This window comes from Scyliorhinus torazame, chromosome 5, assembly GCF_047496885.1.
Source record: "Scyliorhinus torazame isolate Kashiwa2021f chromosome 5, sScyTor2.1, whole genome shotgun sequence".
Taxonomy (NCBI): Eukaryota; Metazoa; Chordata; class Chondrichthyes; order Carcharhiniformes; family Scyliorhinidae; genus Scyliorhinus; species Scyliorhinus torazame.
Window position 1 is genome coordinate 274,777,916 of NC_092711.1, and position 24,461 is coordinate 274,802,376.

The 24,461-nt window shown below is 42.5% G+C and overlaps 1 protein-coding gene across 4 annotated transcripts in view; it reads left to right on the forward strand.

The window, feature by feature from the left end:
- mtmr8 (myotubularin related protein 8) overlaps nt 1–24,461 on the forward strand; it is a 104,146-nt gene that overhangs the window by 20,189 nt on the left and 59,496 nt on the right. For 3 of the 4 annotated variants that reach the window (XM_072505600.1, XM_072505599.1, XM_072505597.1), the window contains exons 4-9: nt 3,723–3,880; nt 5,158–5,286; nt 9,222–9,356; nt 19,266–19,398; nt 23,204–23,313; nt 23,946–24,071. In XM_072505600.1, the coding sequence (XP_072361701.1) occupies nt 3,723–3,880; nt 5,158–5,286; nt 9,222–9,356; nt 19,266–19,398; nt 23,204–23,313; nt 23,946–24,071 (791 nt within the window). The remainder of the gene's footprint in view (nt 1–3,722; nt 3,881–5,157; nt 5,287–9,221; nt 9,357–19,265; nt 19,399–23,203; nt 23,314–23,945; nt 24,072–24,461) is intronic. The other variant, XM_072505598.1, reaches the window with a different exon arrangement.

Here is a 24,461-nt window from a genome sequence, read left to right on the forward strand (position 1 = left end):
TTCAACAATAACCTGCTCACGGCCGCTCAGTTTGGGTTCTGCCAGGGTCACTCGGCTCCTGACCTCATTACAACTTTGGTTCAAACATGGACAAAAGCGCTGAATGCAGAGGTAAGGTGAGAGTGACTGCCCTTGACATCAAAGCAGCATTTGACCGAGTATGGCATCAAGGAGCCCTAGCTAAACTGGAGTCCATGGGAATCGGGGGAAACTCTGCTAGCTGGAGTCACATCTGGCACAAAGGAAAATGGTTGTGGTAGTTAGAGGTCAATCATCTCTGCTCCAGGACATCACTGCAGGAGTTCCTCAGAGTAGTGCCCTTGGCCCAACCACCTTAAGCTGCTTCATTAATGACCTCCCTTCCATCATAAGGTTAGAAGTGGGGATGTTTGCGGAATGTTCAGCATCATTCATAACTCCTCATATAATGAAGCAGTCCATGTCCAAATACAGCAAGACCTGGACAATATCCAGGCTTGGGCTGACTAGTGGCTAGTTACATTCGTGCCACACAAGTGCCAGGCAATGACCATCTCCTCCAAGAGACATTCCCCTTGACATTCAAAGGCATTACCATTGCTGAATCCCCCATAAATCAACATGCTGGGGGTTACCATTGATCAGAAACTGAAATGGACAAGCCATATTAATACTGTGGCTACCAGAGCAAGTCAAAGGCTAGGAATCCTACAGCGAGTAACTCACCTTCTGACTCCCCAAAGCTTGTCCGCCATCTACAAGGCACAAGTCAGGAGTGTAATGGAATTCTCTCCACTTGCCTGGGCTCCAACAACATTCAAGAGGCTCAACACCATTCAGGACAAAGCAGTCCGCTTGATTGCTCCCCCTTCCACAAACATTCAAACGACAAACAATGGCAGCCATATGTACCATCTACAAAACACACTGCAGTAACTCACCAAGGTTCCTCAGACAGCACTTTCAAACCCACAACCACTGCCATCTAGAAGGACAGGAGCGAGGGCAGCATGCAGGTGCAGGGGGTTAGCACTGCTGCCTCACGGCGCCGAGGTCCCAGGTTCGATCCCAGCCTTGGGTCACTGTCCGTGTGGAGTTTGCACATTCTCCCCATGTTTGCGTGGGTTTCTGCCCCACAACCCAAAAGATGTACAGGCTAGGTGGATTGGCCAAACTAAATTGCCCCTTAATTGGGAAAAATGAATTGGGTACTCTAAATTTTTTTTAAAAAAGGACAAGAACACCAGATACCTGAGAAACCCTGCCCCCTGGAGGTTCCCCTCCAAGTCACTCACCCTCCTGACTTGGAAATATATCGTTGTTCCTTCACTATCACTGGGGCAACATCCTAGAACGCCCTCCCTAACAGCACCGTGGATGTACCTACACCTCAAGGAATGCAGTGGTTGAAGAAGGCAGCTAACCACTATCTTCTGAAGGGCAATGAGGGATGGGCAATAAATGCTGGCCTGATCAGTGACGCCCAGACCCTGTAAATGAATTTTAAAAATAAAGTTTTAAAAAATCAACTGAAGGTGAACAAATTACCATAGCGAACGGGTTTAGCCATGTGTTTCACAGTGCTCGCTATGGTACTTTGTTCCCATTTCGTTGATTTTTAAATGTTCTTAATTCCCGTGACTCTCATTGTATAAGGAGCCCCAGCCTAAACACACTATTGGAGGGTCAATGTCTTTGCCCCCCCCCCCACCCTTTTTCAGGTGCCGCATGGTCGTTGGATCATGCCTAATGTTTAATGAATTTTACTACCCTGTGCCTAATTCCTAATCCAAATGGCTCTATAATTTATACTGCCTTTAGCTCAACACTAAGTTGACAAGGTCACACAGAAAGGGCAAGAGGGAAGAAAAATAGAAGAAAGAAATCCCAGTTTGTTGTGACGTTGTTGGGGTCCTGATCTGTGCCAGTATTGGGTGGTAAATGTCAAAGCTCAAGACTGCCACAACATCAAAGAAACAAGTTCAATGAGAAATTGTTTAATGATAGAATAAGTTCAGAAAAGCGGAGGTGAGTGGTGGTGGACAAGTGTTATTCGGAACTGCTAATTGTTAATATGATGTAATGCATTCGATGAATCACGAATATAGGTGGGAAAGTTCCAGTTCCTTTACCCTCGCCACTGCCTCTTTATTGGATGGGTGTCCAATGCCTCTACACCTCCATCCACCATCAGCCTCCACCATTTTCACCAACTCTTGCATTATGAATCACATCTTGTCCTCACCCCGTCAGCATTCTGCAGGGAATGCTCCCTCTGCGACACCCTGGTCCGTTCCTTTATCACGTCCAATCCCATCCCCTTTGCATGGCATTTTCCCTTGGAGTCTTAGGAGGTGCAACACCTGCCCCTTTACCTCCCTCCTGTTCAAGGTCCCAAACTCTTCTTTCAGGTAAAACTGCATTTCACCTGTATCTCCTTCAATTTGGTCTATTTTATTCGATGCTCCCAATGTGGTCTTCCCTTCATGAGGAGACTGAAAGCAGACTGGGTGGCCGCTTTACGGAGCACCTTCACTCAGTCCACAAGCATGACCCCAACCTTCCTGTTGCTTGTCATTTTAACTCAACACTTTTCTCTCTTGTCCACATGTCCGTCCTTAGCTTGCTGCACTGCTCCAGCGAAGCCCGGCGGCAAGCTGGAGGAGCAGCACCTCATTTGCTGGTTGGGAAAGTTGCAGCCCTCTGAGGAAACTCTTGGTTGTGACCTTTCTTCTCCACCTTAAACCCCTTTTAAAAAAATATCCCATAAATGCATTGCCTCAATGCAAGCACCACCACCACCACCTTCTCCCACTCTGGACATCTACATTTTGTTGCAATCTCTAACAACTACACTTTAATATCTAATGCATTAGCCATTAATTCTGACAATGCAAGGGCTATATGCCTGAGTTTTGAACCATATTAATGCTTGGGATCCCAGTGGATGACCACTTTAGCCTGGTTACAGTACTTCAGTATTGAGTGGTACACTTGGGTTTATTTTCTGTGGTAATATAGTTTCAATTCAGATTAAATTTGTGGAAAATAAGGCCTACATCCAAATAATTCTATTCAATTCAGAACCGGGATACTCAAAAGCCCATGCGCAAGGATTAGGAACAAACAATTGGATAGATTTGTGGCAAAAGAAATTGCTTACAGAGATGTTGAGCTAATACTAACTACCCAAAGAGATAGAAGTAACAAAGGAGATGAACCTCCTCGCTAAAACACCTCACGCATACTAGATGGATAGGCCTGTCACCGGGGGCTGTGATTCTCTCCCTGATGATCAACTGGAATACCTAAATCGGTGTTTGGTCCCAGTGTAATCACCAGGGGCATGGTAATCAGAGGTCATCTTAACCTGCATGATTTTAACTGATTCAGCTTCAGTGTTGCAAAGCACACAATTGGGTTCCTAATCTGCATCAAAACTCTTAAATTTGAATAGTGGAATGTGTGCCCACCAGGAGAGCACATTTTCTATTTGAGATACAGTAAAAACCCTGTGGTTAGGTGTAGATTGCTGAGTGGCTTGAATTGTAAAACTTCAACATGGTGATGGGTTTTCATCGGGAATATAGTGGACCAGAAAAATACGGAAGGTATTGATTTGTTGTCAACATTTTTTAAGTATGGTGTAGACCAATTCTTTATTACCAACTTTGGGGAAAATACATTTTATACAACAGTTTTAACATCTATTAAATTTCTCAAAAATATTGATTGCATTTCAGTGCTGTTTGAGGAACTTTATGCTTTCTCATACAACCCGAAGCAAAATGAAATGGACAGAGGAATGGGTTGGAAAATGCTAGATATAAGGGAAGAATTTCAGCGTATGGGAGTACCAAATGAATACTGGGAGCAAACTGATGTAAATGAAGGTTATGAGGTGAGTAGTAACAATTCCTTGTTATTATAATTCTTATTACCTGTTTGTGTGTCTACACTTATGTGGGATCACAGTTATCATACAGTTAGCTAAGAGCATCTCAACAATGTATAGGCATGCTAGACAAGGCACTGCCCAGCATGGTATGGAGCTACACACCAGAGCAGCAGATTTGATACTATAGTTGACCTGTGTCCCTTGGTTTGGTGGAGAATAAAGAAAAGCATTAGTTATAGTTCCCATTCTCTGATTTGCTATCTGTTGACTAATGATCAAAAGAATGTGAACATCAGATGAGAACTAGATTGGGCTCATCTGTGCTCATTTTCTAACACACTCAGTCCAGATTTGTACCAGAAGGCTGCTTGTCTAAAACCATAATGCAGCAAGAGTTATGCACTTCTGGAATGTGAGGCGAACAATCTAGGCATTTGCTTCATGAGTTATTTCAACCCAGATACCTGATAAAGCTAAATCTGAAAGAGAATCACGTTTCAACTCGCTCTGTCCTCTACTATGTTGTTGGTTTGAGGAATTTTAGCTGCAAAACATGCTTTTGCAAAGGTTCTGAATTTTCTGGCATCTTGACTTTTGACGCCGTGTACCTGGCTTAAAGGAGCTGAATCGGTGTACCATTTAGTTCCTGTTTTTAGTGGGATTTTGAAACAGCAACTTGAATTTCATTTTTCTACTGCTACAAGGTAGCACTGACAGAAGTCAAATTTAAGAAAACCTCCACTGATAGCCTGACTGTTCGCCATAAGCTTGTTTTGCCAATACTGCAGTTGGGGCAATACGGTATTTAATTTAGAATGTGCTGTCTTGTAGGTTGGTGGATACAAATTCAAATCATTTGAAAAGAGAAATTGAGTAATAAATTGAAATGGAAAAAATTGCAGGGCTATAGGAAAGAGCAGGGAGGTGGGACTAATTAGATAACTCCTCTAAAGAGGAGGCACAATGGGACAAATGGCTTCCTTCTGTGTATATTTCAATATCTCTAATTTTTTTTGTGGTTTAGTGTCATTTTATTTGATGCTTTTGTGCAGCACCTTGAAGGTTTACTATATTAATGGCACTATATAAATATTAAGTTGGTGTTGAAATAAGTGTCCATTTGAAATTGAATTTAATATTAAAATTTTCTGCAGCTTTGTACTTTGGCAGCAAAATAAGTTTGTCTTTTGAAGAGTTTATTTTTTAAAATAAAAATTATTGAGCAAAGCTCCATATGTATTTGTTGAATTCTAACGTCCAATTATTCTGGTTCCTTCTAGACCTGCAATACATATTCAACATTTCTATGTGTACCAAAAGGAACAAGCAAGCCAATAATAGTGGGCAGCTCAAAGTTTAGAAGTAGAGGGCGATTTCCTGTTCTTTCATATTTTTTCAAGGAAAATAGCGTAAGTGTCTGCTTATTCCTGATTTGTGCCTTTGTTTGAATGCAACTTTTAACTAATGCCCCAGGTGGAAGTGAAACATCACATGGCACTATCGAGAAAGATGGTCAGGGCAGTTGTCCCCCATGGCCTGGCCAATATTTACCCCTCATTTAATATTTATCTCTCATTCAAAATCACGACAGATTGTCATATTGCTGTTTGTGAGAGCTTACTGTGCACAAATTGGATGTTGCGTTTCCTATATAACAGTGATTATATTTCGCAAATGCTTTATTCGCTGTAAAGCTCCTTGAGTTATCTGTTGGTCATGAAAGATATTCTATAAATAAAAGGCTTTTTTGTGCATCGGAATCAGGATACTCAGCTTAAAATAGTATATAATCTTTATTATTGTCACAAGCAGGCTTACATTAACACTGCAATGAAGTTACTGTGAAAATCCCCTAGTTGCCCCACACACCGGCGCCTGTTCGGGTACACAGGGAGAATTCAGAATGTCCAATTCACCTCACAAGCACGTCTTTCGGGACTTGTGGGAGGAAACCAAAGCACCTGGAGGAAACCCACGCGGACAAGGAGAACGTGCAGACTCCGCACAGACAGTGACCCAAACAGGAATCGAACCTTGGTCCTTGTGAACCAACAGTGCTAACCACTGTGATACTGTGCCACTTGTACTTCAGGGTAAAACGCTTTTTAAAAAAAAAAAACCCTGGTTCTTGATAGGTCGTTTTACTGCACAATATCTTCCTAAACCAAAGGGGTGAGTAGAGGTCGTTTTACTGCACAATATCTTCCTCAACCAAAGGGGTGAGTAGGAGCCAAGGGATCTTATTTCGATTTAATGGGGATGTGGAAACCGAGCGTAAAGAATGACTTTTTTTATTCAATCTTGGGATTTGAGCATTGCTCATCCCTAATTGAGCATTCGCCCATCCCTAATTGTCCCTGACAAGGTGAATTGTGAAGCACAAACTGCAACAGCTAGATTGAACAAAACTGGAATGACCAAAGGCATATAATCTTCAATTCAACCCACAAAGTTCTCCTCACTAATCTCTGGGACTCTGCCAAAATTTTGAGAACTGTCCCACAGACTGAAACAAGTAAAGGTCTCACATAATCATGCTCACTGAATCATGTCCCATATTCCTCCATCACCGCCCTTGGGTTTCCCCTGTCCAGCACAATGCTATATGGTTAGGAGAGAGTGGCCCAAGTAGTATATGGTCTCTTTATAAAAACAGAAAGTGCTGGAACACAATTCTGGCAACATCAGTGGAGAGAGAAACAGAGTTATTGTTTCAAATCCAAAATGCCTCCTCTTTGGAATTTGGTCTCTTTAATCTTACTAACAAAATGTATTACCTTGTGCTTATCTGTATTGAAGTTCAATTGTTGATTACACCACCATTATGCAAGTTTGTTAATGTCTTTATGTATTTTCTCACAGTTTTCTCTATATTAATTAGCACCACCTTCTCTCTCTCTTCCCCCCCCCCCCCCCCCCCCCACCCCAAAACAACAATTTGGTGTTGCCTTTAAATTTTGGAAGTTGTTCATAGAAGAATCATAGAAGAATAATAACAGTACAGAAGAGGCCCTTTGGCCTATCAAGCCTGCACAAATCTACTCTAAATCTACATTAATCCCACATCCCAGCACTTGGCCCGTAGCCTTGAATTATAGAGTCTGGGTCTTCCGAACCAAAGCCCAAATACTTTTCAAAAACTCCTGAACGACAGTGTCCCAGCAGCAATTTTTTGGAACACCACTTAACATAATTTGCCAATCTGAGTAATTACCTTTTCAACTCTACTTTCTCTTTTGTAGCCAGCATGCTATCTATTCTACTACTTGTTCCTTCTCCACATATTCTGTCTTTAGTCATGTGTCTGCAATGCTGTACTTTCCTAACTGGAAACTGCGCAAACAAAAGTTAAATTTGGAAAATCCCTTCTCCAATCTACCCAGTTACAGAACTGGTCACTGCCACCATGCACAGCAATCGAGAAAACTCAGATGTTCAACAAAATTTTACCCTTTTTTTAATACTATCTTGGAATCTTATCTCTGGACACCTTCAAAATCCGCTATCACTACAATGATTTGGATGAGGGAATCAACGTAATATTTCCAGTTTTGCCGATGATATGAAACTTGTTGGGAATGTGAATGATGAGTATATTAAGAGGTTTCAAGACTTAGGCAAGTTGAGTGAGTGGGCAATACATGACCGATACAGTACAACGTGGATAAATGTGAAGTTATCCAATTCTTAGGAAGGAAAAGCCGAATGGCAGAGTATTATTTAAGTAGTGATAGATTGGGAAACATTGAATTATAAAGGGACCTGGATGTCCTTGTACACCAGGCACTGGAAACAAACATGCATGTACAGCAAGCAGTTAAGAAGGCAATTGTTATGTTTGCCTTCATTGCAAGAGGATTTGAGTACAAGAGCAAGAACGTCTTACTGCAGTTGGACAGGGCCTTGGTGAGACCACGGTTTTGGTCTCCTTAATTCAGAAAGGAAAATCTTGCCTGGAGGGAGTGCAGCAAAAATTCACCAGATTGCTTCCTGGGTTCGTAAGAGTGGAGATTGGATCAACTAGGCCCATAGTCACTGGAATTTAGAAGAATGACAGAGAATCTAATTGAAACGTATAAAATTCTGACGGCTGGACAAACTGGCTGTAAGAATGATGCTTCCTCTGGCCGGGGTGTCTAAAAATAGGGTCACATTCCCAGGAAACGGGGTTAGCCATTCAGGGGTAAGGCGAGAAATCTCTTCACACCTAGGGTGGTGAACCTGTGGAACCTTGTAGCACAGAATGCTGTCAAGACCAAATCACTGAATATATTTAAGAAATAAATAGATTTCTCGACACTATAAAGGTATGAAGGGATATGGGGATAGTGGGGGAATATGGCATTGAGATAAAGGATCAACTATGATATTGAATGTAGGAGCAGGCTCGAAGGACCAAATTACCTACTGCTTCTCTTATTTTCTATGTTTCTATTGAGATTTCCTAATCCTCCTGAGCCATCCATGGTGCCTTGGACAAGGCTCTGGCTATACCTTTCACGGGTAAGCCCCAGGTGGAAGTGAATCATGAAACTCGCCAGTATTCGGAACTAAATGCAGTGAGAGAGTGAGATGCACTCAGTGGATCACTATCTGCTACTCACTAATCAGCTTCTTCCCTCATGCTGACATTACTGCTTTATAGGCAAATTAAAATCTGAGAGGCATTTGTTCTGGAGGGGAATCCAGAATAAGAGGACACAACCTTGAAATTGGAGCTAGGTTGTTTAAGGGTGATGCTTGAAAGTTTTTTTGTCATGTGGAGTGAAAATGTCATGCCAGTAGAAATCTCTTTCGGCTATAAAGCTGTTGAGACTTGATCAATTGTATTAACTGTTTCAATTGTAAATGGAGCAAGATGCACATCAGCCTGACCTAATAAATTGAGTAACAGGTTTGGTGGGCTGAATAGCCTACTCCTGTTTCTATGTCTGTAAACCTCTCAAATGATTCCACCAATTTATGTTCCTAGGATAGTGCATTCCACAATCAGGAAAGGTGTTATATGAAACAAACTGCATATTATTTTAACCATTTCACCAAGATGGTCAGTACTTAATTACTTGCTCCTGTTTTACATGTTTGTTTTTGCACCTTGTCTTGTCCTGTCCTTCAGGTGGATTTGTTAATAAAATAAGACTGTATAAAACTGGGTTTGTATATAACTTAGGATGTGGATCAATCCAAAGTTATCCAGTTGAACCAAGTAATAGAAATTAAATTTCACTTCTGGACCAGGACATGATGGGTGTGTCCAAGTAGTCTAGTAATAAATCATAATTTACTGTTTAATTCGGTTTGTTATTCCCCACCCCATCTATCTTGTGATACAATGTTTCAACAGGCTGCCATCTGTCGATGTAGTCAGCCACTGTCAGGGTTCAGTGCCAGGTGTGTGGAAGATGAACAGATGTTACAAGCCATCAACAAGGCCAACCCAGGAAGTTCTTTCATGTATGTGGTAGACACAAGACCAAAGGTATTTTTACTCACCAAATGATTAATTAGACATTGAATTAAAGGACTGACACCCATTAAAATTTGCTTTTGTGTTTCTGATTTGGGAAGGAGGAGAATCAGCTGTGGTTCCTACCTAATTGATATGTAGTAATTCAAGCTGAAGGATGTACGATGTAAGGATGAAGAATGTAAGGATTGAAAAGCAACTGAAGAGGGCGCAAAGGAATCCAGGGGAGTCCAGCCTCCTCTGGCTCAGTAACCCATGCTAGAATGGGTGATGGCATGAGCACCCCTTTGATATGTCGGACAAATCCAGAAGCAGCTATAAATCAGGAAATGGAAAGGAGGGAGGAATTCAATAAAATTACAATCACCAGAGAGGTGGTATTGAGTAAACTTGGAGCTGCAGGCTGACAAGTACCCAAGCCCTGATGGACTTCATTTCAGGGTTTCAAAAGAAATGGCTAGTGGCTTAGTTGATGCATTGGTTTTAATTTGCAAAACTCCCTAGATTTGGTGAAGGTCTCAGTTGATTGGAAGATAGCAAATGTAACTCCATTATTCAAAAAGGGGAAGAGACAAAGTGGGAAACTACAGGCCAGTTGGCTTAACATCTGTCATAAGGAAATGTTAGAAGCTATTTATTAAAGAGGCAATAGCAGGGCACTTGGATAAGAACAAGGTAATCAGGCCAAGTCCGCATGGTTTTGTGTAAGAGAAATCATGTTTACCCAATTTATTGTCGTTCTTTGAGGAAGTAACATGTGCTGTGGATAATGGGGAACCAGTGGATGTACAGATTTCCAGAAGGCATTTGATAAAGTGCCACATTAAAGGTTGTTGCGGAAAATAAAAGCTCATGGTATAGGGGATACTATATTGGCATGGATAGGAGATTGACTGACTAACAGGAAGCAGATAGTGGCATAAATAGGTACGAAAAAAACGTAAGAACTAGGAGCAGGAGTGGGCGATTCAGCCCTTCGAGCCTGCCCTGCCATTCAGTACAGTCATGGCTGATCTCATCTTGGCCTCAACTCCACTCCATAACCCTTCAATCAATTACTAATTAAAAATCTCTCTATTCTCCTCAAATTTACTCAATGTCCCGGCATCCACCGCACACTGGGACAGTGAATTCCACAGATTAACGACCCTTTGAAAGAAGTAAGTTCTCCACATCTCTGTTTTAAATCTGTTACCCCTTATCCTAAAAATAAGACCTCATTCTAGATTGCCCCACAAAAGGACGCATCTACGTGTACTTTATCAATACCTTTTATCATCTTGTATAGCCCCATTATATCTCCCCTCATTTTTCTAAACTATAGACCTGAACTGCTCAATCGCTCTTCATAAGACAAACCCCTCAACTCTGGAATCAATCTAGTGAACCTCCTCTGAAGTGCCTCTAATGCGACTATATCTCTCCTCAAATAAGGGGACCAAAACTGTGCACAGTACTTGCAGCAGTATAGAACCTTAGTTAGGCCACACTTGGAGTATAGTGTTCAATTCTGGTCGCCACACTACCAGAAGGATGTGGAGGCTTTAGAGAGAGTGCAGAAGAGATTTACCAGAATGTTGCCAGGTATGGAGGGCATAAGCTATGAGGAGCGGTTGAATAAACTCGGTTTGTTTTCACTGGAACGAAGGAGGTTGAGGGGCGACCTGATAGAGGTATACAAAATTATGAGGGGCATAGACAGAGTGGATAGTCAGAGGCTTTTCCCCAGGGTAGAGGGGTCAATTACTAGGGGGCATAGGTTTAAGGTGAGAGGGGCAAGGTTTAGAGTAGATGTACGAGGCAAGTTTTTTACGCAGAGGGTAGTGGGTACCTGGAACTCGCTACCGGAGGAGGTAGTGGAAGCAGGGACGATAGGGACATTTAAGGGGCATCTTGACAAATATATGAATAGGATGGGAATAGAAGGATACGGACCCAGGAAGTGTAGAAGATTGTAGTTTAGTCGGGCAGTATGGTCGGCACGGGCTTGGAGGGCCGAAGGGCCTGTTCCTGTGCTGTACATTTCTTTGTTCTTTGTTTGTTCTTTGTTTAGGTGCAGTCTTACCAGTACCTGTACAGTTGCAGCAACACTTCCCTACTTTTATACTCTTACAAAAGTCAAAATTGATGTGACGAGTGGTGTTACTTACTTTACTTATTTTACATTACCTACTTTACAGGTATCAGTGCTGGGCCCTCCACTGTTTACAGTTTATATAAATGTCTTTGAACGGATGGATGGGATGTTTGTCAAATTTGCTGATGACACAAAGATGGGTTGGAAAGTAGTTGTGAGGAGGATGTAAGGAAGCTACAAAAATACATAGGTTAAGTGAGTGGGTAAAGATGGCAAATAGAGTACAATGTGGGAAATATAAAATTGTCCATTTTGGCAGGAAAAATATGAAAAGCCTATTATCTAAATGTTGAGATTGTAAAGCTCAGATGCAGAGGGATCTGGGTGTCTTCGTGCATGAGTTGCCAAAGGTTAGTATACAGGTATAGCAAGCAATTAGAAAAGCTAATAGAATGTTATAATTTATTGTAAGGGGAATTGAATACAATAGCAGAGAGGTTATGCTTCAGTTATGCAGAGCCACTAGTGAGGCCACATCTGGAGTACTATGTACAGTATTGGTCATCTTATTTAAGGAATGATGTAAATGCATTGGAAGCCATTCGGAGATGTTTACCAGATTAATACCCGGAATGGGTGGGTTGTCTTATGAGGAAAGGTTGGACAAGCTCGGCTTGTATTTGCTGGAGTTGAGAATTGCAAGAAGCAACTTGATTGAAACCTTTCCGATTCAGAGGGGTCCTGATGGGGTGGATGTGGAGAGGATGTTTCCTCTTGTGGGACAATCTAGAACTAGGAGTCACTGTTTTAAAATAAGGGGTTGTTCATTTAAAATTGAGAAGAGGCTGTTTTCATTTAGAGGGGTTGTGAGTCTGGGTCTCAGGATCTCTCTTCCTGAAAAGGCAGTGGAAGCAGAGTCTTTTAATATTTTTAAGGCAGAGTTGGATAGATTCTTGGTAAGCAAGGTGGAGATGGGTTATTAGAGGGTAGGTGGGATGCAGATTTGAGGTTACTATCAGATCAACCATGATCTTATGAAATAGCAGGGCAATCTCGAGGGACCGAATGGCCTATTCCTGCTCGTTCATAGATAATGGTGCTGCCATGATACCAAAATGCCCTACTACCTCATTTGTGCGTTCTTTATAAACTTGAACCAAACAGCTTCACCCAGCATATTTACTTGTCACTCACCACACAGCATCTGTAGAAGTACAGGAGGGGCCAGCAGCAGTGTTTTTTCAAAGGCCAGGCACCCAATTATCACATTGGGTAATTATGGTCATTTTCCTTGCAAAGTCTTCATAGAAATCATAGAATTTACAGTGCAGAAGGAGGCTACTCGGCCCATCGAGTCAGCACCGGCTCTTGGAAAGAGCACCCTACCCAAGTCCACACCATCGCTCTTGCCCCAGTAACCCCACCCAACCTTTTTGGATACTAAGGGCAATTTAGCATGGCCAATCCACCTAACCTGCACATCTTTGGACTGTGGGAGGAAACCGGAGCACCCGGAGGAAACCCACGCAGACACGGGGAGAACGTGCAGACTCCGTACACCCAGTGACCCAAGCCAAGAATCGAACCCGGGACCCTGGAGCGGTGAAGCCACTGTGCTAACCACTGTGCTACCGTGCTGCACACTGTCTTGTGTTGAAGATGCATTCTGTGTGAGATCAATGCACTTATGGCAGTGATGTCATGGGCGTCATTCTCCGACCCCCCGCCGGGTCGGAGAATGGCCGTTGGCCGCCGTGAATCCCACCCCCGCCGAAGTCTCCGGTACCGGAGATTGGGCGGGGGCGGGAATCGGGCCGCGGCGGTTGGCGGGACCCCCCGCTCAATTCTCCGGCCCGGATGGGCCGAAGTCCCGCCCAGAAATTGCCTGTCCCGCCGGCGTAAATCAAACCTGGTATTTCCCGGCGGGACCTGGCGGCGTGGGCGGGCTCCGGGGTCCTGAGGGGGGGGGCGCGGGGACGATCTGGCCCTGGGAGGGGCCCCCACGGTGGCCTGGCCCGTGATCGGGGCCCACCGATCTGCGGGCAGGCCTGTGCCATGGGGGCACTCTTTCCCTTCCGCCTCCGCTACGGCCTCCACCATGGCGGAGGCGGAAGAGACTCTCCCCACTGCGCATGCGCGGGAAACTGTCAGCGGCCGCTGATGCTCCCGCGCATGCGCCGGGAAACTGTCAGCGGCCGCTGACGCTTCCGCGCATGCGCTGCATTTCCGCGCCAGCTGGCGGGGCAACAAACGCCATTTCCGCCAGCTGGCTGGGCGGAAATCCCTCCGGCGTCGGCCTAGCCCCTCAATGTTGGGGCTAGGCCGCCAAAGATGCGGAGCATTCCGCACCTTTGGGCCGGCGCGATGCCTGTCTGATTGGCGCCGTTTTTGGCGCCAGTCGGCGGACATCGCGCCGTTGGGGGAGAATTTCGCCCCCTGTCTCTGTGGCCAGACTCTGGGAATTGATCTCCCATTCCATTTTGAGGATGGTCCTTGAGAGAACCCTCAGGAGAGATGTCAAGAATCACTTCTACATGCAGGCTGGTAGAGGTTTGGAACTCTCTTCTACAAATGGCAATTGATGCAAGATCAGTTGATAATTCTAAGTCTGAGATAGCTAAATTTTTGGTAAGCAGGGATATTAAGTGATATAGGCCAAAAATAGATATTTGGAGTTAGGCCATAGATCAGCCATGATCTCATTGAATGGCACAGCAGGCTCAAGGGGCTGAATGGCCTACTCCTATGTTCCTATTTCCTCCACCACTAAGGCCTTCAGCACCTCATCCACGGGCCATTTTTCTCGTTTAGAACTGCAGATATAGTGGCTAGTAGCAGGCTCCTATAAGAACATAAGAACTAGGAGCAGGAGTAGGCCATCTGGCCCCTCGAGCCTGCTCCGCCATTCAATGAGATCATGGCTGATCTTTTGTGGACTCAGCTCCACTTTCCGGCCCGAACACCATAACCCTTAATCCCTTTATTCTTCAAAAAACTATCTATCTTTATCTTAAAAACATTTAATGAAGGAGCCTCTACTGCTTCACTGGGCAAGGAATTCCATAGATTCACAACCCTTTGGGTGAAGAAGTTCCTCCTAAACTCAGTCCTAAATCTACTTCCCCTTATTTTGAGGCTATGCCCCCTAGTTCTGCTTTCACCCGCCAGTGGAAACAACCTGCCCGCATCTATCCTATCTATTCCCTTCATAATCTTATATGTTCCTATAAGATCCCCCCTTATCCTTCTAAATTCCAACGAGTACAGTCCCAGTCTACTCAACCTCTCCTCGGAATCCAACCCCTTCAGCTCTGGGATTAACCTAGTGAATCTCCTCTGCACACCCTCCAGTGCCAGTACGTCCTTTCTCAAGTAAGGAGACCAAAACTGAACACAATACTCCAGGTGTGGCCTCACTAACACCTTATACAATTGCAGCATAACCTCCCTAGTCTTAAACTCCATCCCTCTAGCAATGAAGGACAAAATTCCATTTGCCTTCTTAATCACCTGTTGCACCTGAAAAGCAACTTTCTGCGACTCATGCACTAGCACACCCAGATCTCTCTGCACAGCAGCATGTTTTAATTTTTTTATCATTTAAATAATAATCCCTTTTGCCGTTATTCTTACCAAAATGGATAACCTCACATTTGTCAACATTGTATTCCATCTGCCAGACCCTAGCCCATTCACTTAGCCTGTCCAAATCCCTCTGCAGACTTCCAGTATCCTCTGCACTTTTTGCTTTACCACTTATCTTAGTGTCGTCTGCAAACTTGGACACATTGCCCTTGGTCCCCAACTCCAAATCATCTATGTAAATTGTGAACAGTTGTGGGCCCAACACTGACCCCTGAGGGACACCACTAGCTACTGATTGCCATCCAGAGAAACACCCATTAATCCCCACTCTTTGCTTTCTATTAATTAACCAATCCTCTATCCATGCTCCTACTTTCCCCTTAATGCCATGCATCTTTATCTTATGCAACAACCTTTTGTGTGGCACCTTGTCAAAGGCTTTCTGGAAATCCAGATATACCACATCCATTGGCTCCCCGTTATCTACCGCACTGTTAATGTCCTCAAAAAATTCCACTAAATTAGTTAGGCACGACCTGCCCTTTATGAACCCATGCTGCGTCTGTCCAATGGGACAATTTCCAATCAGGTGCCTCGCTATTTCTTCCTTGATGATAGATTCCAGCATCTTCCCTACTACTGAAGTTAAGCTCACTGGCCTATAATTACCCACTTTCTGCCTACCTCCTTTTTTAAACAGTGGTGTCACGTTTGCTAATTTCCAATCCGCTGGGACCACCCCAGAGTCTAGTGAATTTTGGTAAATTATCACTAGTGCATTTGCAATTTCCCTAGCCATCTCTTTTAGCACTCTGGGATGCATTCCATCAGGGCCAGGAGACTTGTCTACCTTTAGCCCCATTAGCTTGCCCATCACTACCTCCTTGGTGATATCAATCCTCTCAAGGTCCTCACCTGTCATAGCCTCATTTCCATCAGTCACTGGCATGTTATTTGTGTCTTCCACTGTGAAGACCGACCCAAAAAACCTGTTCAGTTCCTCAGCCATTTCCTCATCTCCCATTATTAAATCTCCCTTCTCATCCTCTAAAGGACCAATATTTACCTTAGCCACTCTTTTTTGTTTTATGTATTTGTAGAAACTTTTACTATCCGTTTTTATATTCTGAGCAAGTTTACTCTCATAATCTATCTTACTCTTCTTTAAAGCTTTTTTAGTAGCTTTCTGTTGCCCCCTAAAGATTTCCCAGTCCTCTAGTCTCCCACTGATCTTTGCTACTTTGTATGTTTTTTCCTTCAATTTGATACTCTCCCTTATTTCCTTAGATATCCACGGTCGATTTTCCCTCTTTTTACCGTCCTTCCTTTTTGTTGGTATAAACCTTTGCTGGGCACTGTGAAAAATCACTTGGAAGGTTCTCCACTGTTCCTCAACTGTTTCACCATAAAGTCTTTGCTCCCAGTCTACCTTAGCTAGTTCTTCTCTCATCCCATTGTAATCTCCTTTGTTTAAGCACAAAACACTAGTGCTTGATTTTACCTTCTCACCGTCCATCTGTATTTTAAATTCCACCATATTGTGATCGCTCCTTCCGAGAGGATCCCTAACTATGAGATCCTGAATCAATCCTGTCTCATTACACAGGACCAGATCTAGGAACACTTGTTCCCGCGTAGGGTCCATTACATACTGTTCGAGGAAACTATCGCGGATACATTCTATAAACTCCTCCTCAAGGCTGCCTTGACCGACCTGGTTAAACCAATCAACATGTAGATTAAAATCCCCCATGATAACTGCTGTGCCATTTCTACATGCATCTGTTATTTCTTTGTTTATTGCCTGCCCCACCATAATGTTACTATTTGGTGGCCTATAGATTACTCCTATCAGTGACTTTTTCGCCTTACTGTTCCTGATTTCCACCCAAATGGATTCAACCTTATCCTCCGTAGCACCGATGTCATCCCTTACTGTTGCCCGGATGTCATCCTTAAATAACAGAGCTACACCACCTCCCTTACCATCCACTCTGTCCTTCCGAAAAGTTTGATACCCTCGGATATTTAACTCCCAGTCGTGACCATCCTTTAACCATGTTTCAGTAATGGCCACTAAATCATAGTCATTCACGATGATTTGCGCCATCAACTCATTTACCTTATTCCGAATACTACGAGCATTCAGGTAAAGTACACTTATGTTGGCTTTTTTTACCTCTGTTCTGAATCTTAACACCTCGATCAGTAACCTCTCCTAAGTTATATTTCCTCTTACCCTTTCTCCTAATTTTCCTTGTCGTCGAACCCACATCTTCCTGTAACAACCTGCCGCATCGCTTACCATTAATGTTTTCACTTCCCGTTTTATTTCTTTTAGTATTCCTGGTCCTATTCACTGAGCTCCCCTCAGTCACTGTACCTTGTACTGTCGCCCTTTTTGATTTTTGACTATGGCTTCTCTGCCTTACACTTTCCCCCTTACTGCCTTTTATTTCTGTCCCTGTTTTACTACCTTCCAACTTCCTGCATCGGTTCCCATCCCCCTGCCATATTAGTTTAAACTCTCCCCAACAGCTCTAGCAAACACCCCCCCCCCTAGGACATCGGTTCCAGTCCTTCCCAGGTGCAGACCGTCCGGTTTGTACTGGTCCCACCTCCCCCAGAATCGGTTCCAATGTCCCAGGAATTTGAATCCCTCCCTCTTGCACCATCTCTCGAGCCACGTATTCATCCTCTCTATCCTGACATTCCTACTCTGACTAGCTCGTGGCACTGGTAGCAATCCTGAGATTACTACCTATGAGGTCCTACTTTTTAGTTTAACTCCTAGCTCCCTAAATTCAGCTTGTAGGACCTCGTCCCGTTTTTTACCTATATCGTTTGTGCCTATGTGCACCACGTCAGCTGGCTGTTCACCCTCTTTCCCCCCCCCCCCCCCCCCCCCCCCCCCCCCCCCAGAATGTCCTGCAGCCGCTCCGAGACATCCTTGACCCTGGCACCAGGGAGGCACCATACCATCCTGGAGTCTCGATTTCGTCCGCAGAACCGCCTGTCTATTCCCCTTACAATTGAGTCCCCTATCACTATAGCCCTGCCATTCTTCTTCCTGCCCAGCTGCGCAGCAGAGCCAGCCACGGTGCCATGAACCTGGCTGCTGCCGCCTTCCCCTGGTGAGCCATCTCCCTCAACAGTATCCAAAGCGGTATATCTGTTTTGCAGGGAGATGATCAAATGTATGCTATGATTCAATGCCGCTTCCTTTTTTAAAATAATTTGGCGTACCCGATTCATTTTTTCCAATTAAGGGGCAATTTAACATGGCCAATCCACCTACCTTGCACATCTTTTGGGTTGTGGGGGCGAAATCCTCACAAACACGGGGCGAATGTGCAAACTCCACAGGGACAGAGACCCAGAGTCGGGATCGAACCTGGGACCTTGGTGCCGTGAGGCAGCAGTGCTAACCACTGTGCCACCGTGCTGCCCTTGCAGGTTCCCTTTTAAGAGGAGCAGACCGAACCAAGTGCAGTCAATTCTGTAGAACCTTGCTGAGACTGTACCTAGAGTTAATGTGTGCAGTTTTAGTTCCATTTCCTTAGGAAAGATAGTATTGCCATAGAGGGGGTGCAGCGAATGTTCACCAGACTTTTTTGGGAGGAGGGGGTGGCATTGATGTGGCTGACTGAGGGTGTGCATGTGTGGTGGATGCTTCCATTAGTTCCTATGGACACTGCTCAGCACTTGCAGCTAGAAACATGGATCTCACTCAGAAAAATGCACAATCAGATAAATGAAGAGGCAACACCAAGTTTGAATGCTAACAGATTAATATTTAGCCCCATACATGTAGGTGACAGCTGAGGACAACAGGAAACTCAGCTGTGACACCTTCTAATGTCAAGGAGCATGTCAGTTAAGGGTGTCACAAATGTATGCTATACACCTTTGTGCTATACACATTTATTCCTCAGCCTGCTAAAATCCATAGGCTCCCAACACGCGTCATTACACTGCTGTAATGCTGCTATGAGTTAGCAAGAAACCTATAAGTGGTGCTTAAAAATAACATTTGATTTTATAATTTGCAATGATGGAATAAAATATAGAATGGTTTCCCAAATTTTGAGTTCAATTTTAAAAGTTGTATTAACATCTGGAGCAAGACAACTCATAACTGTAGCAGGAAAACATATTGAATAGATGCCTCACCAACAGATGAGAATAAACACTCGTATCTGAAAGCAAATTGTCCCTGTAGTTCTGGCCTATATTCACAGTGTTGATTTCTTTTGTAGCTGAATGCCATGGCAAACAGAGCTGCTGGGAAGGGATATGAAAATGAAGATCATTATTCCAACATTAGGTTCCAGTTTATTGGTATTGAGAACATACATGTGATGAGAAACAGTTTGCAGAAGCTTTTAGAAGGTAATGTTATTTTTCTACTCCAGCTATTATTTGTTTATTCAAAACAGGTTTTTAAATTAATAACACATTCATAAATGAATCTCTTTGAATAAACAGAGAGAGGAAGTCATTGTGGTTTTAGGGCTTAATACAGTATTATAAGGTACTTTTATTTCCTGAAATAAGCCTAGCTAAAACTATGATGTGCACCTTCTAGTCTGGCAAATATTCATCAACTCAGCACAGACCTTGGGACTTTTTGATCTGTATGACTTTGTGACATAAAAGTAAAACACTGCAGATGGTGGAAATTGGAAAGAAAAATAGAAAATGCTGCAAACACTCAGCAGAACACTTACCATCTGTGGAGAGAGAAATGGAATCAATGTTTCGGGTTGGTGACCTTTCATCGAGATTTGTAATATACTGGCTGCGATTCCGCAGCCGCCCTCTGGTCTGCAAAAAGGTTCCAGTGTGGTCAGCCAAAAATAATTATTGGATTTAGATCCTAATTTATAAATGGAAAGTCTTATCCAAAAGCCCAAGAACCAGTTAACATTATTTATACCCTGGCTAGAGGAAGCATATTTAAATTAAAAATGAAATTCCAAACTCTTTATTCCCTTGGTTATCTTTCTCGAAACACCAGAAGTATCTCCTCAAAGCTATTCTCATTGATCGATTTTGTTACAGGAACAGAAATCATTCCCCATTTACCCCCACACCCCGCTGTTTTAAATATTCCCTATTGGTTAATGAAAGCCCATCCACCTCTTTTTAAAAACCGATAAGGGCCAGATTAATTATCCCCTTTAAAGCTTGCTTTTAACATGTGCCCGTTTTTCTCAATTTTCTTCAGGAGGGAAATTTGCAATTTTCTTACTGTCACATTGTTTTCCTTTTTATGAATCACAACATTGTCTCAGAATTTTCATTCCCAAGGGGGGAAAATATTCAATACTGACCAAGCTGAACATATTTGCATTTTATCGTTAATCTGTCAAAAATGTGTTGTGTGATTTTCAACCCACACATTTGTTCTTTTTCCTCGGGTAAACAATGTCCCTTTTATCAGGTTTTCTCTTTAACTATCTCCCAAGTAATGAACACTAAAAGTTTTTGTTGAGTTTATATTTGCATTGAGGCATGTTCATTAAACATGCTACTACATGTGGGCGGATAAAAGCAAGCATAACTGTTGGTACAAACAATGGCAGATGTGGTATACTAGCCCCAGGCTTGATTGGAAATCTATACAAATAGTTTTGAATGAGTTTGCTTTCATGCACGTGACGTGTTTAGGCCAGACATTGGTTTTGCATATTTTAATAATAAAAATCGAAACTGATCTGTTGTGATAGTCTAACCAAAGTAATGCTTGGCAATGCATCCTGTTGCACAGGATGCCAATACTGCCAGCATGTGTTGTATAATACATGTAGGTGTAGATTTATATAACGCACTGATGAGTTTCTAGGTAAAGTACACTAACCCAATGTAATGCTAGCATAGGAGTGTCCTGATTGGACTCTGGGCCTTGTCTAGTTAGCTGCCCTGAGTCAAACAGCAGTAAGAGTGTCTCCAATATCTGTTGGAAGGGTAAAATAAAGTCAGCCAGATTCTCACTCCTGATCATCATCCAGAGACTCTATGAAGCAAGATCATATGACCCTGAGACCTATGATCAGTGCAGCTGAATATAGCACTACTACTTCTGCAGCACAAAATGTTTAGCACAGCCTACTTATGCAAAGCTGGATTTATTGCCACGAGAGATGAAAACTGAAAAGCAAACCATGATAAATACGAATGATAATGTGAGTGTGCTTGCTGAAAATCCCTCCACTTCTCGACTGAATATGCTGGTGTTGGGCAATAAATGTCACATTTGAGTAAAACAATAATGAAAATATATATTTAGTTGCGTACAGGTCAAATGATGCCTGTGTTGCAGGGGTCTGAGAGGGGGGGCCTGGGAAACTTATTATTCTTCAGAACCCACCAAACTGAAGTTGAAGCTAGTTAACCTTTACCCTGAGGGACTACCTAAGAAGAAGATGATTATTCTCTTTTCTAAATTATATGCATTTTTATCCGTAATGTTCAAGCCGCTGTGCTTGTCCAAACATTATCTGTTTTAATTTCATTCTGATTTTATCGCATTTTAATCTCTCCCTCTCTGAAGGTGCTGATTTCTGCTGAATGTTGTATCAGGATGTACCTTGGCACTGACAGATCATTTGGCTGTGAAAAACCTCACAGTCACACTGTTATTATTCCATTTGGGATTGCTGGATAGTAAGCAGAAGTGAAACCAAATTTTATTTCATATAAAATAAAAACAGAAAATGCTAGAAACACTCCCGGGGTGGAGGCACCTGTGGAAACTAAAATAGTATTAACTTAAGATTTTATTTCCTTCCTCTGCACTCTTCCCTATTTCTGTTGAGTAGTACATTTTCATAAAATCTATTGAGAAAATCAATACCCAATTTGTATTTGGTATTGTCAGTTAAACATGCCACTTTGAAGATTATACCTTGAAAAATGCCCAAAATTTGTGTAGAAAAGCTCATCGTTATCGGACTTTGGTCAATGCATTTGATAAATGCCTTTGGATGTTTTCTATATTGGGTGGAATGGGGAGAGGAGACGCTCTATCCTCTGCTAATTTTGTGCTAGTGAGACATAAAGGTAGCAATGCTATGATTACAGAAAATATAAAGGAGTAACATTTTGATGAACTCCAAGTTAGGGAATCTCAAACAGTTTATTTCATCTGTACTTTTTAATCTTAATTTGCTTCATTGACAAGGGGGAAACAAATGTTGTGGTCAGTTGAGAAGTAATAGAACCCTCTCCTTTCACTCAATTGACTGCAACGAGTGCTTTTAAAATAATGCTTGCATATTCAATGATTGTTAAACCGTTTTAAGTGCTGTACTGAAAAAGGCACAGACAAATGTTCTTATTTTTTTGTTAAGCGAAGGGAATAATAGTTATTATACTCAATACCCAAAATAAATAATAATTACTTTTCAATTCTTAGATGCACAGAAAGGTAAGTTACAAAATGGGAGCATATGTTAAGTAATTTGAAAGTCAAAAGTCAGTTGCATACAGATTCGGTAGATTTAAACATGTTGATGAACAATGTGTTTCTCGTCTGCTGGAGTCAGCAACTGCTAGATTGGTTTTTGGCCCTGCCTGTGGAATACAGCCAGCCAAACAACAGGGAGAGATTAAAAGAGAGTGCCCACTCAAGGTCCTCCCTGCGTTTCCCCCTTTGTTCTGACTGGCCTGGAGAAAAACAGTTTTTTAAGCACAGAGGATTAGTTGGTTCATCATAGGATTAATCCCCTTTCACCAACTGACCAGTTACCCAAAAATGGTCACAGCAAGTTGATCCCGGGCTCAAGGTTTAGACATGATTGGATTATGACTGCAAGAGTTCCCTTCTCAGCTAGGAGCTAAGGTCCAAAGTGATTTTGTCTAATGGCTTGTTCCACACCCAGCTAATTACACAGGTGCTGTCTGGATGTTTTGTGAACAGATCAGGAGATCCATACTCCTCCCAATTGACTTTTTCCGTATTCTGGACAGCCTAACTCCGTTTTAATGGCTTTAGAATTTGTAAGGAACAGTCACGCAAATGTTTGGCAAATCTAGAAGGTGCTATTAAAGTCAACCTTTAAAAAACACTGCTGTTCAGTCTTTATACTTATCTGGTGATTAAAGCCCAATAACCAAATTCACTTTTGATATGGGTTTTTAAATGTGGGTTTTATATCAGTCAGAAAATGAAGTTTATTTTTTCTTTATTTAGTATGTGAACTGAAGGCCCCATCAATGAGTGAATTTCTCACTGGTTTAGAAAATTCTGGGTGGCTTCGTCACATTAAAACGGTCATGGATGCTGGTGCCTTTCTGGCAAAGGTAATGGCTTAAGAGTTTTTTTGCCAGTTTTCTTCACCTTTCCAACTGGGGTTGAATCATTTTGTAATGTGTCTCAATGTTGAGACTTCAGTTTACATAATTCTGAGCTTGGTAGTTCTCTATCCGACCTTTTCCTGCTAAGTCTCCCACATCTTCAAAAGCTGCCTTTTAATTAACTTCAACTTCATCTTCGCAGCCTCTTCTTCAACTGACATTTGATGTCCTCCACTTTTTTTTCATTGGTGCACCATGATGCTTTCCCTAATTGGTTCCACTATTGATTGCTTTAACCCATAAGCAAGCTCTTTTCAAATTGTATTGATCGCTGAGTACTTTAACTCTGACAGTACTTCCTGCACACTCCCTTCTCCTTGCCAGGCTACTATTCTGAATATTAGTATCTTGGAAAGAAAATCCGATTTATATTGTAGTAAAGTTTTCAGAGCACTGGCATACAACGTTTGAAGTGCAATCACTGTCATGTAAAAAAGCTCTTCCACTAATGACTTGTGAATTATTGTTATTTCTATTAAAATGCAGAATATAATATTTATAATGGAATTTATTGTTTAAAATTTATAATGGAATTTATTGTTTTAAATTATTTTTTTTCTGTTCGTTGTTAATGGTAGGCAGTGGCTGAAGAAAATGCCAGTGTGTTAGTCCACTGTTCTGATGGATGGGATCGTACTGTTCAAGTTTGTTCATTAGCTGCTCTTCTCCTGGACTCCTACTACCGTTCAATAAAGGGATTTATGGTGAGGATGTTTGTGATACACTGAAATGTTCAAGATTTTGCCTATGTCAAAAGCAGTTGTGAATTACAGCCTGTCCCCATTTACGAACTGATCAAAAACCATCTTACAATGAAACAAAATTAGTCTTCAGGCCAGTAGTTAATAGAATTTCTCCGAACTTTGCAAACCAGATGATGCCCAGTTGAATTATTAATTTAATTGTGTTGGTTCATATCAACTGTGGAGGTGAGGAGAGTGTGGGAAGTGGTAGCAGGGACTCCACAATTTTGCTCAGTGCTCTGAGAAAGTGAGGAAAAAAACCATGTAGGATTCCTTCTCATTACTGTTCCATCACTTTTGCAGGAAAATGTGCATGTTTAGACAGAGTAGTGGCAAATTGTGATCTCACTA